This window comes from Nerophis lumbriciformis, linkage group LG20 (genome assembly GCF_033978685.3).
Source record: "Nerophis lumbriciformis linkage group LG20, RoL_Nlum_v2.1, whole genome shotgun sequence".
In the NCBI taxonomy this organism is placed as follows: domain Eukaryota; kingdom Metazoa; phylum Chordata; class Actinopteri; order Syngnathiformes; family Syngnathidae; genus Nerophis; species Nerophis lumbriciformis.
In genome coordinates this window covers 22,192,252-22,210,438 of record NC_084567.2, presented here as the reverse complement: position 1 = coordinate 22,210,438, position 18,187 = coordinate 22,192,252, and the positions used below count along the sequence as shown (strand labels likewise).

Genomic DNA, 18,187 nt, shown 5'->3' with positions numbered 1-18,187 from the left:
ATTTTCTTTTTGTTTGCATATTTAAGTTTACATTTTCTTTGCTACAGAACATTTCGTTTTTATGTTGGCATTTGTTAAGCGTTTCTTAATTTAATATTTGTTTTTGCACTAAACAAACGAGGCCTATTTATTTAACTGTTGATTGCAAGCATTTTAGTAGGCTATTACTATTTTTTTTATTTCCCACTTTTATTTATTTCTTATTTTCATTTCAGTGCAATAAAACATATTTAACAACCAAGACATTTAGTCACATTTTGTTTATTGGACAGGCCGGAAACGCACACACAGTGTTTTTAAAAGTAACGGAATCTCTACAGCTGCAATGTCTGTTAATTTGCGAACGTCAAGGGGAGTCTGTCAGGGCAGAGAGCGATTCACGTCTGTCGCCCTCTGGCCCACAGAACTGTGCTACTGCAGAAGTGATTCGGTGATTCGCCGACCTGCACACAGAACTGCTACTGCAGAAGTGATTCGGTGATTCGCCGACCTGCGCACAGAACTGCTGCTGCAGAAGTGATTCGGTGATTCGCCGACCTGCACACAGAACTGCTACTGCACAAGTGATTCGGTGATTCGCCGACCTGCACACAGAACTGCTACTGCAGAAGTGATTCGGTGATTCGCCGACCTGCACACAGAACTGCTACTGCACAAGTGATTCGGTGATTCGCCGACCTGCACACAGAACTGCTACTGCACAAGTGATTCGGTGATTCGCCGACCTGCACACAGAACTGCTGCTGCAGAAGTGATTCGGTGATTCGCCGACCTGCACACAGAACTGCTGCTGCAGAAGTGATTCGGTGATTCGCCGACCTGCACACAGAACTGCTGCTGCAGAAGTGATTCGGTGATTCGCCGACCTGCACACAGAACTGCTGCTGCACAAGTGATTCGGTGATTCGCCGACCTGCACACAGAACTGCTGCTGCACAAGTGATTCGGTGATTCGCCGACCTGCACACAGAACTGCTACTGCAGAAGTGATTCACGTTCACGTACTGAACTGTGCTGACTGTGTCACTCACTGCCTGGTGTACTGCATGCACAGAGCTGTGTAGGGACTCGCGTTCACCCTTTTTGCTGCTTCTCCCGCGAATGTCTGCACTGTACTGTACTACGCACGCCCCCCCCCCCCCCCCCTCCTTTGGGGGGGGGGGGGGGGGGGTGATTCGGTGAACGAATCTTTTGAACGAATCAATTTAAGGAACTGATTCTAGTGATTCAGTACAGTCAAAAGAACTGCAGATCCCATCACTAATAGACAGACAACATTCACACTCACATTCACACATTCACACAACACCAATTTTAGTGTTGCCGATCAGGTGCATGTCTTTGGAGGTGGGAGGAAGCCGTAGTATCCGGAGGGAACCCACGCATTCACAGGGAGAACATGCAAACTCCACACAGAAAGACCCCAAGCCCGGGGATCAAACCCAGGACTTTCTTATCGTGAGGCACACGCATTAAACTCCGTTTCACCATGATAAATATGAAAACGATAAACTTAAATAAATAATCACGGTGAAAATTTGGGACTTTAATAATTGTTAGAATATGATTAAAATGCTATGTTTTAAAAATATTTTGTCCACCTTTCAGTGATGCATGTCTATTCCCTTAGCTAATCAATCAATCAATCAATGTTTATTTATATAGCCCTAAATCACAAGTGTCTCAAAGGGCTGCACAAGCCACAACGACATCCTCGGTACAAAGCCCACATAAGGGCAAGGAAAAACTCACCCCAGTGGGACGTCGATGTGAATGACTATGAGAAACCTTGGAGAGGACCGCATATGTGGGTAACCCCCCCCCCCACCTCCCCCCCTCTAGGGGAGACCGAATGCAATGAATGTCGAGTGGGTCTGACATAATATTGTGAGAGTCTAGTCCATAGTGGATCCAACATAATAGTAAGAGTCCAGTCCATAGTGGGGCCAGCAGGACACCATCCCGAGCGGAGACGGGTCAGCAGCGCAGAGATGTTCCCAGCCGATGCACAGGCGAGCGGTCCACCCCGGGTCCCGACTCTGGACAGCCAGCACTTCATCCATGGCCACCGGACCTGTGCCCCCCACCCTCCACAAGGAAGAGGGGAGCAGAGGAGAAAAGAAAAGAAACGGCAGATCAACTGGTCTAAAAGGGGGGTCTATTTAAAGGCTAGCGTATACAAATGAGTTTTAAGATGGGACTTAAATGCTTCTACTGAGGTAGCATCTCTAATTGTTACCGGGAGGGCATTCCATAGTACTGGAGCCTGAATAGAAAACGCTCTATAGCCCGCAGACTTTTTTTGGGCTCTGGGAATCACTAATAAGCCGGAGTTTTTTGAACGCAGATTTCTTGCCGGGACATATGGTACAATACAATCGACAAGATAGGCTGGAGCTAGACTGTGTAGTATTGTATACGTAAGTAGTAAAACCTTAAAGTCACATCTTAAGTGCACAGGAAGCCAGTGCAGGTGAGCCAGTATAGGCGTAATATGATCAAACTTTCTTGTTCTTGTCAAAAGTCTAGCAGCCGAATTTTGTACCAATTGTAATCTTTTAATGCTAGACATAGGGAGACCCGAAAATAATACGTTACAGTAGTCGAGACGAGACGTAAGAAACGCATGAATAATGATCTCAGCGTCGCTAGTGGGTAAAATAGAACACATTTTAGCGATATTACGGAGATGAAAGAAGGCCGTTTTAGTAACACTCTTAATGTGTGACTCAAACGAGAGAGTTGGGTCGAAGATAATACCCAGATTCTTTACTGAGTCGCCTTGTGTAATTGTTTGGTTGTCAAATGTTAAAGGGGAACATTATCACCAGACCTATGTAAGCGTCAATATATACCTTGATGTTGCAGAAAAAAGACCATATATTTTTTAACCGATTTCCGAACTCTAAATGGGTGAATTTTGGCGAATTAAACGCCTTTCTAATATTCGCTCTCGGAGCGATGACGTCACAACGTGGCGTCACATCGGGAAGCAATCCGCCATTTTCTCAAACACCGAGTCAAATTAGCTCTGTTATTTTCCGTTTTTTCGACTGTTTTCCGTACCTTGGAGACATCATGCCTCGTCGGTGTGTTGTCGGAGGGTGTAACAACACGAACAGGGACGGATTCAAGTTGCACCAGTGGCCCAAAGATGCGAAAGTGGCAAGAAATTGGACGTTTGTTCCGCACACTTTACCGACGAAAGCTATGCTACGACAGAGATGGCAAGAATGTGTGGATATCCTGCGACACTCAAAGCAGATGCATTTCCAACGATAAAGTCAAAGAAATCTGCCGCCAGACCCCCATTGAATCTGCCGGAGTGTGTGAGCAATTCAGGGACAAAGGTCGTCGGTAGCACGGCAAGCAATGGCGGCAGTTTGTTCCCGCAGACGAGCGAGCTAAACCCCCTATCGACCCTAGCTTCCCTGGCCTGCTGACATCAACTCCAAAACTGGACAGATCAGCTTTCAGGAAAAGAGCGCGGATGAGGGTAAGTCTACAGCAGGGACGTGCACATGATTATAGAGGGGCAGGGGCTCAAAGTCAGAAAAGGGCAGGACATTTTTTTTGGTCCTTTGCACAATATGGAAATTAATGTAAAATTAAATTTGCTAATAGGAAGCTAACTACTTAGCTGTGTGTCCTTTGTAGGTAAAAGTGATTGCCATTTCTTTTGTGTCAACAAATTATTGTCATAATGAGTTAATTCACATTATCATAGGCTTGGAAGACATGAAAAGCAACAAAACACTGGTTTATTATTAGGCTATTTATTGTTAAAGATAAGCACTTTAATATTGAACATTGAACAGTGCAACATGAACTTTGAAAAAAAATACAAAAATAAATACTCAAATGGAAAAAAATTCAATGAGAAAATCTGTCCTTCTTCCCTTAACTTGATGAAAACACCATCAAGTTGTAACTTATGGTCTTTCTCACTTAATGCTCAGACTAAACAACTGAAACGCAATACAGGCCCAAAAATATGGACCAGGGGCCAGTAGAGGGCTGTAGGATGGAGGCCACCCATACCCAAATATGCTCCTCAATGTAAATTCACAGTAGAGGGCTGTAGGATGGAGGCCACCCATACCCAAATATGCTCCTCAATGTAAATTCAGGGCTTCCATGATGCTAGTACTTGGTTTTAGCCATGCATTAAGAGGTTTGCTACCCTTAGCTGCTTCCTGGCGCTCCTTCTCCTTCCTTTTCTGTATCCTTTCTTTTTTTGGCATTGTGCTGCAGGCATAATCAACATGAATCAAGTTTAAATACAGATGGTAATATTCCTAACAGATAACCTACATCTTATATCCCCAGAATGCTGAAATTATTATTATTATTATTAATAATAATAATAATAATAATAATAATAATAATAATAATAATAATTATTATTATTATTATTATTATTATTATTATTATTATTATTATCATTATCATTCTTATTATTATTATTATTGTTATTATTATCATTATTATTATTATTATTATTTTGTTAACCCACACAGTAAGAGCAAAGTCACAATAAACTTTATATCTAAACCTCTACTGTGAGAGAAATGTGATCCGCCGTAAACACAGTGCATTTTATTTTGAAAATTAACCTGGTGTTTTATTTTGTATTTTGTACACTACTTCCTGTCCCGCACGATCCGCTCTGCTCTGTGCGGAATTGATGTGCCGTGCTCAATTGATGCGCCGTGCTCCGACGTCCGGCAAAAACAGAAACTGACACATTGAATAATAGAATAATACAGCGTTTTTCTAAAATATTACCCATATTAGATGCTGATTAAGTGGACGGCGACTAGACCATAACTCACAGGTTCAAGTTGCTCCACTCTCACGTCTCCTCAGGGGCGCAGTTGGCTCTCTCTCCTCTCACTTACTCACTCACTCGCCCTCTCTCTCCCTCTCTGGCGGAAGCGGCAGGCTCAAACAACCCGGTATTACAAGAAAACGTGGAGTTTTTGTACCGCTGTTTTTTTTTACATCCCTGACAGGAATTTATTAATGTTATTTAAAGAAAAGAAAAAAAACACACACACACACACACAGGCAGAGGGCACTTTTTAAGACGAGGCAAAAAAGGGCAGGGGCTCAAGCACCCATAGGGCCCTATGTGTGCATGTGCCTGGTCTACAGAATATATTAATTGATGAAAATTGGGCTGTCTGCACTCTCAAAGTGCATGTTGTTGCCAAATGTATTTCATATGCTGTAAACCTAGAGTTCATAGTTGTTAGTTTCCTTTAATGCCAAACAAACACATACCATTTGTTGGTTAGAAGGCGATTGCCGAATTCGTCCTCGCTTTCTCCCGTGTCTCTGGCTGTCGTGTCGTTTTCGTCGGTTTCGCTTGCATACGGTTCAAACCGATATGGCTCAATAGCTTCAGTTTCTTCTTCAATTTCGTTTTCGCTACCTGCCTCCACACTACAACCATCCGTTTCAATACATTCGTAATCTGTTGAATTGCTTAAACCGCTGAAATCCGAGTCTGAATCTGAGCTAATGTCGCTATAGCTTGCTGTTCTTTCCGCCATGTTTGTTTGTGTTGGCTTCACTATGTGACGTCACAGGAAAATAAACGTGTGGTTAAAATCAGGCACTTTGAAGCTTTTTTTAGGGATATTGCGTGATGGGTAAAATTTTGAAAAAAACTTCGAAAAATATAATAAGCCACTGGGAACTGATTTTTAATGGTTTTAACAATTCTGAAATTGTGATAATGTTCCCCTCTAAGGTGGCATTATTAAATAAATGTCGGTGTTTAGCAGGACCGATAATCAGCATTTCCGTTTTCTTGGCGTTGAGTTGCAAGAAGTTAGCGGACATCCATTGTTTAATTTCATTCAGACACGCCTCCAGCTGACTACAATTCGGCGTGTTGGTCAGCTTTAGGGGCATGTAGAGTTGGGTGTCATCAGCATAACAGTGAAAGCTAACACCGTATTTGCGTATGATGTCACCTAGCGGCAGCATGTAAATACTAAAGAGTGCAGGGCCAAAAACCGAACCCTGAGGAACTCCGCACGTTACCTTAACATAGTCCGAGGTCACATTATTATGGGAGACGCACTGCATCCTGTCAGTAAGATAAGAGTTAAACCACGACAAGGCTAAGTCTGACATACCAATACGTATTTTGATACGCTCTAATAAAATATTATGATCGACGGTATCGAAAGCAGCGCTAAGATCAAGAAGCAGCAACATAGATGACGCATCAGAATCCATCGTTAGCAGTAGATCATTAGTAATTTTTGCGAGGGCTGTCTCCGTAGAGTGATTTGCCCTGAAACCGGATTGAAAAGGTTCACAGAGATTGTTAGACACTAAATGTTCATTTAGCTGCTGTGCGACAATTTTTTCGAAGATTTTCGAAATAAAGGGAAGGTGGGACACCAGTCGGTAGTTTACCATGAGGTCAGGATCGAGGTTAGGTCTTTTGAGCAGAGGATGCATAACCGCTTTCTTGAATGCTAGGGGAACAGTGCCGGAGGAAAGTGATAAGTTTATAATATTTAGCACTGATGGACCTAATAATACAAAAAGCTCCTTGATAAGTTTCCCAGGAAGTGGGTCAAGTAAACATGTTGTTTGTTTTATCCCACTTACACGCCGTAATAGTTCCTCTAATGTTATTTCATCAAAAAGAGAGAGACTATTTTGTATTGCAGTATCCGTCGTATATACAGTTGTATCCGTGTTAATAGAACCCAGTTGTAGCTGGGATGCGTTGTCTTTAATCTCCTTTCTAATGAGTTCAATTTTCTTATTAAAGAAATTCATAAAGTCATCTGCCGAGTGGGTGGAGCTATTGGGAGGAGTCCCTTGTTGGGTTAGGGATGTTACTGTACTAAACAAAAATTTAGGGTCGTTTTTGTTGAGGCGGATGAGATTTGAATAATATTTAGCTTTCTACATGATAATTTATGAGCTCTAGTTTCTTCTGTAAACCATGGGATGCGCCTTTTAGGGGCCCTTTTTTGTTTTAGCGGTGCTATACTATCAATGGTTTCGCGCAGGGCATTGTCAAAGTTGTTAGTGAGGTTATCAATAGAGCCGACATAATTTGGGAATGGTGCCATTACCGAAGGCAGTAGGTCAGCAAGAGTCATCGTTGTGGCAGCATTAATGTTGCGGCAGCTATAGCAGTTATTATTATTATTAGCTTGTTGGCAATGAGTCAGAACTTCGAATTTTATAAGGTAATGATCGGACATTACTTTAGTATACGGGAGTACCATAACTTTGGAGGTGGTGAGACCCTTGACCAGCACTAGATCTATCGTATTACCGTTGCGATGCGTAGGTTCATTTATTATTTGTGTAAGACCACAGCTATCAATTATAGTCTGGAGCGCCACGCACTGAGGGTGCGTGGTGGCATTCTCAGTTGGTTATTTATGCGTCATATATTGTACACTTATTCTGCCTGTTGTTCGCTATTCTTTATTTATTTTAAATTGCCTTTCAAATGTCTATTCTTGGTGTTGGTTTTTATCAAATACATTTCCCCAAAAAATGCGACTTATACTCCAGTGCGACTTATATATGTTTTTTTCCTTCTTTATTATGCATTTTCGGCAGGTGCGACTTATACGCCGGTGCGACTTATACTCCGAAAAATACGGTATATTCATAAATTTTATATTGCTATTTTGGTGATGGTAATTGAGTGTACACTTGTTTATTGTGGTGAGTTTTGTCTCATTTTGTCTTTATCTACTAGAAGAAAAAAAACTTAAACATTTTGTGGCACATTACATGGAACATGTAAGTGTCACACAAAAAAAAGCCAAAAGTGGTTGGTAGATAAGAATAAATCTAAATGTAAAATATAGTGTAGAAATACACCCAATTGCAGGAAATGTGTTCTTGATTTGCAAAAGGTCGATTTGGGTTTTGCTTGGCAGCAGTTTTTGCTGATAGAAATGTTCCTCTTTTTTTCTCAAAGCACTGCATAAGAAGACACAAGAAGCTACTCATCGCTAGGCTAAATCTCTTGACCGTAAGCAAGAGTAAGCCAATACCAAGTATATCAAGTACCAGTATACGGTCGATACTACAGTGATTAGAAAGTTGTTTTTTAATTATCATAGAATAATTTTTCTTTATTATAGTTTACAAACTCAGGAAATAAGGACATTGATGGCAAAAAACAAACAATTTAAATGGTGGCCAATAATAGTTGTATCTTTTTGTTTGGTTTTGTGCATGCGACACTTTAATTTGTTCAAAAAATATATTCAATATTCAATACTACAAATTTAATACATCTTCTGATTTACAACAATACTAGCAAATTATGCATTTATTGACCAGATCATCTCCTCTTGGCACCACTTAGAAACTTTTTTTTTTTACAGAATGGATGTAACGTTACAGGTATTTGTAATCAGATTTTGGTACAGAGATTGTTTGGCCGCACGGTGTCATATGTCCAATCTTTGGTGAGTGATAGTGCCAAGGAGAAGCTAGAACTTGAAAAAAACACTTATTTGGTTAAAGTCTTCTCTATGGGAACACCTGTCCTTCCTGGTGGAATATGTGAATAAAGACAAGAGGAAAATATGAAAGCTTTGTTCCGCAATTGTTCAGTAAAGATAGGGAACAAACTGGAACTATTAATGCTGTACTTCAAATAATAATTCACTTTACTACAAATAACTATTGACACACTTTTTATTGTTATTTTTCTAGTTTTTTTTGAGAATGGGAAGTACCTGCAGCAGTCTTCAGTTTTTTATGTTTCATTTTAAAAATCATTTAAAGAGATTTATGTGTTGCATTTTGTTTCCTTACTGTACCCAAAATAAATCTGAGGCACAAACCGTAATGATGGAGTACACCTTTGCTAGCAATTTCCCAAACTGTTTTGGCCTCAGATCTGATTTTGAGTCCCAATCTGATACTTTGACAATAGAATATAGAGGTGAAAATGTTTTAGCAAGTAATTAAAGTAAACACAATATAAAGCATATCTTATTGAATTTCGAATTTGCTAGTGTTGTTGTAAATCAAATGATGTATTACATTTGTAGTACTAAATACTACATACAATTTAACAATTTAAGTGTGTGTGTGTGTGTGTGTGTGTGTGTGTGTGTGTGTGTGTGTGTGTGTGTGTGTGTGTGTGTGTGTGTGTGTGTGTGTGTGTGTGTGTGTGTGTGTGTGTGTGTGTGTGTGTGTGTGTGTGTGTGTGTTTGTGTGTGTGTGTGAAACATGCTTAGCCATTCCTTGTCTTCTAGTCCTCCAGTGATAATGTTACGTGCGGCTTCACAATGTGGATAAACAACGCGTTCCTTGCAGCATGGTCTCAAATTCAAGCGAGTGATTTGGCAAAACACACACCCTACTGGAATTCATGGAAGTCCTGCATGTGTGTAACAAGCCATAAGGAAATGTAATTATGTCTCCCTAAGCAAGCGTCCCTTTTGAATGAATCTTTCACGTGAGTACAATCTTTAGCATGTAAACACTGGGACACAGCTGTACATTCAACCGGGAAACCTCTAAGTATTATCAATGAATCTACTGTCTTTAAAAACTAGTGATACCTCTGTTTCAAACTTTAATCAAGGGTCCTTGAACGCACTACTATTATGTGCTAAAAGATGCAAAGGTGAATATTACTTAAAGGCAAATATCGGCCCCCAATTCGATCCCATTAACAAGATCGAGACATGTCTCACGGATGGAATGGATGGAACTTTGTCATAGTACTTCAAAAGTACAACAAAATTAAATGTTCAGTACAAACCCGTCCAAAAACAGATATACAGTTACAGGGTAGACAGAACAGGAACTCCTGGGTGGGGTGAGGACCAGGAAAAAAAACTCAAGCAAATGTCATATACAAATTACAACATGCAACTCAAGACTTGCAACAAGGGCGCGTGTGTCTGTGTGTGTGTGGTATGTATTTTCCGTGGACGCGTATGTGTGTGTAAGCCTGCAGAGTGGCTATCTTCTCTCGGAAACAGAATAACACAGCTAGTCTGTCGAACAAAAGTCAACAAACAGCAGGTGTATGTCCATGAGAGACGGAGAAGGAGTTTGTTGCGTCTTTGCTACACTGTCCTTTTTGGGGAATATTGAAGCAGTGAAGTGAAGTAATTATATTTATATAGCAATTTTCTCTAGAGACTCAAAGCGCTTTACATATTGAAACCCATTATCTACATATTTAAGCTACATTTAAACCAGTGTGGGTGGCACTGGGAGCAGGTGGGTGTAGTGTCTTGCCCAATCACACAACGGCAGTGACGAGGATGGCGGAAGCGAAGATCGAACCTGGAACCCTCTAGTTTCTGGCACGGCTGCTGTACCAACTGAGCCAAGCCGTCCCAAGCAATGACCTTGTCAGGTCTCTTGCAGCCAGGGAAAAGAATCCAGATTAGAATGTTTGTGTTAAATACATTATAACTTTTCACTCTAATTGTCGATTTCTGGTCCTGAAATTTATCATATTTGCCATGCAGAGCAGACGCCGTCTCCAAGATCTTGTTCAGCTTGCAATTTAGTGCATAAAACACAAAAGTCTGAGTACCCACAGCTCTGCTTGCATCCTGTAATCATTTGTGGCAGCTTTGGGGTACCTTGAACGGCTTCCAGCATCTTCCAGTTCATCGAAGTTTGTCTAGAAATACACCTGGGACCTTAATTTTAGGCCATATCGTCCAGGCTTAAGTGAAACTCAAAATAATAGCATATTGTGTGCAAGTCCATTAATGTCAGCAATTAACTTTAAATGTGACAGTAATATGTGATATTAACTCATTACGGACTTGGACTTGGAGAAGGCATTCGACCGTGTCCCTCGGAAAGTCCTGTGGGGAGTGCTCATAGAGTATGGGGTATCGGACTGTCTGATTTTGGCGGTCCGCTCCCTGTATGATCAGTGTCAGAGCTTGGTCCGCATTGCCGGCAGTAAGTCAGACACGTTTCCAGTGAGGGTTGGACTCCGCCAAGGCTACCCTTTGTCACCGATTCTGTTCATAACTTTTATGGACAGAATTTCTAGGCGCAGTCAAGGCGTTGAGGGGATCCGGTTTGGTGGCTGCAGGATTAGGTCTCTGCTTTTTGCAGATGATGTGGTCCTGATGGCTTCATCTGGCCAGGATCTTCAGCTCTCACTGGATCGGTTCGCATCTGAGTGTGAAGCGACTGGGATGAGAATCAGCACCTCCAAGTCTGAGTCCATGGTTCTCGCCCGGAAAAGGGTGAAGTGCCATCTCCGGGTTGCGGAGGAGACCCTGCTCCAAGTGGAGGAGTTCAAGTACCTCTGAGTCTTGTTCACGAGTGATCGACAGGCGGCTCGGTGCGGCGTCTTCAGTAATGCGGACGCTGTATCGATCCGTTGTGGTGAAGAAGGAGCTGAGCCGGAGGGCAAAGCTCTCAATTTACCGGTCGATCTACGTTCCCATCCTCACCTATGGTCATGAGCTTTGGTTTATGACTGAAAGGACAAGATCACGGGTAGAAGCGGCCGAAATGAGTTTCCTCCGCCAGGTGGCAGGGCTCTCCCTTACAGATAGGGTGAGAAGCTCTGTCATCCGAGGGGAGCTCAAAGTAAAGCCGCTGCTCCTCCACATCGAGAGGAGCCAGATGAGGTGGTTCGGGCATCTGGTCAGGATGCCACCCGATCGCCTCCCTAGGGAGGTGTTTAGGGCACGTCCGACCGGTAGGAGGCCACGGGGAAGACCCAGGACACGTTGGGAAGACTATGTCTCCCGTCTGGCCTGGGAACGCCTCGGGTTCCCCCGGGAAGAGCTGGACGAAGTGGCTGGGGAGAGGGAAGTCTGGGCTTCCCTGCTTAGGCTGCTGCCCCCGCGACCCGACCTGGATAAGCGGAAGAAGATGGATAACTCGTTACATGCAAAATGTATGTCAAGCCTTTATTATCATTTTGACTACAGGCTTACACTTTTTGAAACCCCACATTTTCTGAGATTTTCAATTCAAGGTTTTCATAAACTGTAAGCCATAATAATTAGAAATGTAACCAATAAAGGCTTGACATACATATATATATGTATATGTATATATATATATGTATATGTATATATATATATATATATATGATTGCCCCCTCAACGGGGGGTGCTTACAAACATCAGTTGTCTACCAATCTAAGGTAATACGCAAGGACATTAACACATCCGACACATATGTAGGATTAACCGAGGGTGAATTCAAAACCAGATGGAACAATCACAAGGCTTCTTTCAGGAACAAAAACCTGCGAAATACCACAGAACTCAGCAAACACATTTGGGACCTCAAAGACAATAATGTTGAATATTCAATAACATGGCAAATTCTTGCATCCAGCACACCTTACAATAGTGGTAATAAAAGATGCAACCTATGCTTGAAAGAGAAACTGTTTATTATTTACCGTCCAGACCTGTCATCCCTCAACAAGCGCAGCGAAATTGTAACAACATGCCGCCATAGACGGAAACACCTCCTAGGTAACACATGAGCCAATCACCACGCCCCTAGGCCAGCCTGTACCCACCCACTCTGTGCCCTATATAAACCATGGTATGCGAATGCTCCCATTAAAATCTCCTGATGATTGAGGGTACCCCCCTTCATGAAACAGGCCTGTAGAGATTAAATAGTCTTGTGATTTTTTTTCCCCACACATACATATATATATATATATATATGTATATATATATATATATATATATATATATATGTATGTATAAGTATATATATATATATATATGTATATATATATATATATATATATATATATATATATGTATATATATATATATATATGTATATGTATATATATATATATATATGTATATGTATATATGTATATATATATATATATATATATATATCACTTTCCATGTAAAAGGTTAATATCACATGGTACTAAATGTTACGTTTTTGTGTAATTTCCACATGATTTATTTTGTTAAATTCTACAGAAGAATATTTATTTATTACATTTATTTAAAAAAAAAAAAAAAAAAAAGTTCCTTTTTTATTCTATGATATGTATGTGACCTCACTGTAGGCTTTGTCTGGTCATGCTACCTCTAAACTAAACTAAATTAAGGCTAATCCACCTTCCCCCCCCCTTTTTTTCCAAATAAGAATCGATAAGAGAACCGTTATGGAACTGAATCGTTAAGCAGAATCGAAAGTGGAGTCAAAACCGGAAAAATCTTATGAATACCCATCCCTAGTTGTACACAGCACTTTGCTTCTCCCAAGAGTCCAGAAACAACCATTCCGACAGGACAGGCTGACTCCCCCGAACCCAAGATTTTGTCAATTTTGTTAAGAGTCCAGTTGATAAATTCCATTGTTTAGATTTTGAAGAGCAGTGCTAAAAGAGTAGAGCAAAAGGGAAAGCAAACCGTCTGCCTTCAATGAGTGCCAGAGTGAAGTAATCTTTATTATACATGAATTTGATTATTTGATTATTATTGCTTTAAATACCTGTTTCTTATCATTTTGTCTTTGCAGCGAAAGGAGCTGAGTTTCAGCGAATACTCACAAATGTTTCCCAGCCTAAAGCCGTCCCACCCTTACAACAAGTTGTTGAGCCAAGGACAGGATCAAGCAGACTTTCCACCTTGCAAGCTTCCTTCCTACGAAAGACTTCAATCTGCCCAATTTGACACCCAGAAAAAAACCCACAGCAGTCAAAATTCAGGCCTTGCAGCACGAGACTCCTCGACCCAAGACAACATCACCATACCTCGTCCTCACGCCAGGAAGAGAGCTGGTCTTGGACCACCTAACAGTCAGCCTCAGTGTACACAACGCAATGATGACGTGACAAAAAGAGGAGGGCAAGAATTTAGGAAAGCCCTGAGCAAAACTTCAGATGAAGTTCAGTCTTTGGATGGTATGGAATTTATACGCCTGCTGGACCCTCTTAACGAGTCCACACACGTTAGTTTCATGTCAGGAAAGGCTGAAGGTGATAATGAATCCACAAGATCTTTTCCACCGAACCTTCCTCCCTTTCAGCCACTTCATGACATGTCATCCAATCTCTTCAGCCAATCTGTCTGGCATAAAACACCAGAGCCACTCTCTGACTCACAGGTTATTCCCCCCACCATTTCAGGAAGATTTAGACAGCAACTGCCTGGCAGTTCTACACGTCTGCCTATCTATCCAATGGTTTCCCCTTCCTCATACATCTCCTTGCCTCACTCATCCACCGCTAATTACACTCTCTCAAACCTAAGAAGCTCTATGTCTGTCCCCAGTCCAGTTTCCAGCACCCTTACAAGACCGCTTCATGCTGAAGGAGAAAAACCAAATCCTCAGGATCTGTTTGGCGACCTGCTGACAATGATTCAACCAGCTGTAGCCCCCCAAAAGAGGGCGGAGCCCAAGAGGTGGGAAACGTTTGACTAAAACTTTTGTGTAAATCTAATGGAGTAAGTAAGTGCTGATTGAATTTGTTCCCTCATGAAGATATAAAAACTAGCATAAAAATGATGGACTGCTCATATATTTGTAAGGGATCAAATACTTATTTCCTCCACTATGCTTTTTTCTGAGTTGCCTTTTTATTTCATTGCCACATGAACAACCTCCAGTGAATTATAACATACTACAGTTCGCTTTACGTTGTTTTCTTTGCGCACTTTTAGCTGTTTAACTTGACAATAGCATTAAAATATTTTTTGTCTACAGACACTTGCTATCTTTTAGCAATGGACACCCAATAAACACATTAATTTGAATTCATAAGTCCCTGTAGTCGTTTTTTAACTGCAGGGGTTACGGTTCACCTATTTTTGTGTTCACTTTTACTGTATATTTCACCTTCGTCTTGCTTTGGTTGTTTTCCTTTGTTAGTTACTACCTCACATGTGGGATTGTATACATATTTGTTCTTTTTTGTTTTGAAAGAGTGTATTAACACATCATGTATTAATAACCGATTATTTATTTACACATTGGGTATTAATAGCACAGTGTAACAGTGTGTTTTATTAACACAGTATATTAACACTTTGTGTATCATTAACACAGTGTATCATTAGCCTGTTTTACTCAAATCCAAATACCATGCAGTAAACATCATGTCAATCTATAAAATAGCGTGTACCATTAGTGGGCGTACTGCATGCGATTTACTAACACTGCGTGTACAAGTAAAAAGTGATAAAGGATTTTGTCTGTACTATATGGGGCATCATACATCACCATACCTCGTCCTCACGCCAGGAAGAGAGCTGGTCTTGGACCACCTAACAGTCAGCCTCAGTGTACACAACGCAATGATGATGTGACATCACACTCTCATAAACTGCACATTTATGTTATCATGCTCCTACTTGCGGAGATATGTACTACTTTTTATGGGCATTTTAGAAGTAATCCTGCATTGCATCTACAAACCCCAAAAATATTAGCTCATTTGAAATTTGATGCCTGCAACATGTTTCGAAAAAGCTGGCACAAGTGGCAAAAAAGATTGAGAATGTGGAGGAATGCTCATCAAACACTTACTTGGAATATCCCACAGGTGAACAGGCTAATTGGGAACAGGTGGGTGCCATGATTGGGTATAAAAGCAGCTTCCATGAAATGCTCAGTCATTCACAAACAAGGATGGGACGAGGGTCACCACTTGGTGAACAAATGCGTGAGCAAATCGTCGAACAGTCTAAGAACAACATTTCTCAACAAGCAATTGCAAGGAACTTAGGGATTTCACCATTTAAGGTCTGTAATATCATCAAAAGGTTCAGAGAATCTGGAGAAATCACTGCACATAACATTGAATGCCCGTGACATTGGATCACTCAGGCGGTACTGCATCAAAAAACGACATCAGTGTGTAAAGGATATCACCACATGGAGTCAGGAACACTTCAGAAAACCACTGTCTGTAACTACAGCTGGTCGCTACATCTGTAAGTGCAAGTTAAAACTCTACTATACAAAGCGAAAGCCATTTATCAACAACACCCGGAAACGCCGCCGGCTTTGCTGGGCCCGAGCTCATCTCAGTAGGACTGATGCAAAGTGTAAAAGTGTTCTGTGGTCTGACGAGTTCACATTTCAAATTGTTTTTGGAAACTGTGGACGTCGTGTCCTCAGGAACAAAAAGGAAAAGAACCATCCAGATTGTTATAGGCGCAAAGTTCAAAAGCCAGCATCTGTGATGGTATATGTATTAGTGTGTATGTGTATTAGTGCCCAAGGCATGGGTAACTTACACATCTGTGAAGGCACCATTAATGCTGAAAGGTACATACAGGTTTTGGAGCAACATATCTTGCCATCCAAGCAACGTTATCATGGACGCACGCCCATACTTGCCAACCCTCCCGAATTTTCCGGGAGACTCCCGAATTTCAGTGCCTCTCCCGAAAATCTCCCGGGACAACCATTCTCCCGAATTTCTCCCGATTTCCAGGCGGACAACTATATTGGGGGTGTGCCTTAAAGGCACTGCCTTTAGCGCCGTCTCTCACCTGAAAAGGAGACTATTATATATGTCTCCGTTATCCATAGGTTTATCCTGAGCCCATGTGGTGATATCCTTTAGAGATTGGTGTCGGTTTTTGATACAGTGCCGTCTGAGGGATCAAAGGTCACGGTCATTCAATGTTGGTTTCCGGCCATACCGCTTACGTGGAGTGATTTCTCCAGATTCTCTGAACCTTTTGATGATATTATGGGATTATGTTGAAATCCCTAAATTTCTTGCAATTGCACTTTGAGAAACGTTGTTCTTAAACTGTTTGACTATTTGCTCATGCAGTTGTGGACAAAGGGGTGTACCTCGCCCCATCCTTTCTTGTGAAAGACTGAGCATTTTTTTGGAAGCTGTTTTTATACCCAATCATGGCACCCACCTGTTCCCAATTAGCCTGCACACCTTTGGGATGTTCCAAATAAGTGTTTGATGAGCATTCCTCAACTTTATCAGTATTTATTGACACCTTTCCCAACTTCTTTGTCACGTGTATGTTGTGTTTTAGTGTGTTCCTGCCTTCTCTGTTGTCTGCACCTGTGTTTTAGTGATTCATCCTCGGCGAGGTGCGGACCTGGTGACACACCTGCTCGCAATTAGCCCGCCAGTACTTAAGCTCATCACCTACAGCTTGACCTTGCTGGTCATTGTTTCCTGAACTCCGCACGTGCATGCACCTACTTCGCCTCATGGTACGTTGCTTTCCCTTGTCCTGTTATTGCTAACTTCTTTGTGTTTGTTCCCTAGCCTCCTTGAGGCAACAAAGACTTTATGCAGTACTTGGTGCACCCTGGCCTCCCCCCTGCCAACCACTGAGGAACCTGTTTTGTTAATATACATGGTGTGCACTTTTTGCCCCATCGCTCTTTGTTACATTTTTGGACTTATTAAATATATTACTTTTTGTATTTCAAACTTGCCTCCCATCTCTGCATCCCGGGATCACCCCCCCTTGACCAGTTCATAACATAATCTCCAAGCCTGAGCGTTTCTCCGGTGAGTCAGGTGACGTGCGTCCCTTTCTCACCCAGTGTGAAATCTATTTTGAACTTTTACCCACTTCTTTTTACACTGAAAGAGCTCGCGTGGCTTTTGTCATGTCCCACATGAGTGGCCGGGCGTCCGCCTGGGCCACCGCAGAATGGGCGCGTCAATCTCCGGTGTGTGCCTCGTACGCCGCTTTTTCCAAAGCCATGAAGAACATTTTTCAACGCGAGATGCCAGGACGCGAAGCGGCCCGATCATTATTACGTCTGCAGCAAGGACAGCGCAGCGTCACAGACTTCGCTATTGAATTCCGAAGGCTGGCTGCTGAAAGCGGATGGCCCACTTCCGCATTGGTGGACGTCTTCTCCCTTGGTCTGGCTGATCGAGTCCGGAAACAAATGATCCCGCTCAAGACTCCTGACAGCCTCGACGAGCTCGTTGCTCTGGCTGCGAGGATTGAAAATCGCCTCGTTGACTGGGAAAGAGAGAGGTTCCTACACCAGGAACTCTGCTCTTCGATGCATAGTGGGAGTGGCCATGAAGCGCGTCAAACCTTCACACCGATACCCAGTGTCGATGCCCCGCCGATATCACTGGAAGAGGAACCGATGCAGCTCGGAGGAAATCGTCTCTCTCCAGCTGAGAGAGATCGTCGCCTTCGCCTCCGGCTGTGTTTATATTGCGGCAAAGCTGAGCATC

General features: G+C 42.1%; 1 protein-coding gene across 2 annotated transcripts in view; it reads left to right on the top strand.

Annotated features, from left to right (window-relative positions):
• Positions 1-14,756, top strand: part of dennd1a (DENN/MADD domain containing 1A) — a 129,285-nt gene extending 114,529 nt beyond the window's left edge. For both annotated transcript variants that reach the window (XM_061980586.1, XM_061980587.1), the window contains one exon: positions 13,519-14,756. In XM_061980586.1, coding sequence (XP_061836570.1) covers positions 13,519-14,424 — 906 coding nt within the window. In that variant the 3' untranslated portion in view covers positions 14,425-14,756. The remainder of the gene's footprint in view (positions 1-13,518) is intronic.
• The last annotated feature ends 3,431 nt before the right edge of the window (positions 14,757-18,187 follow it).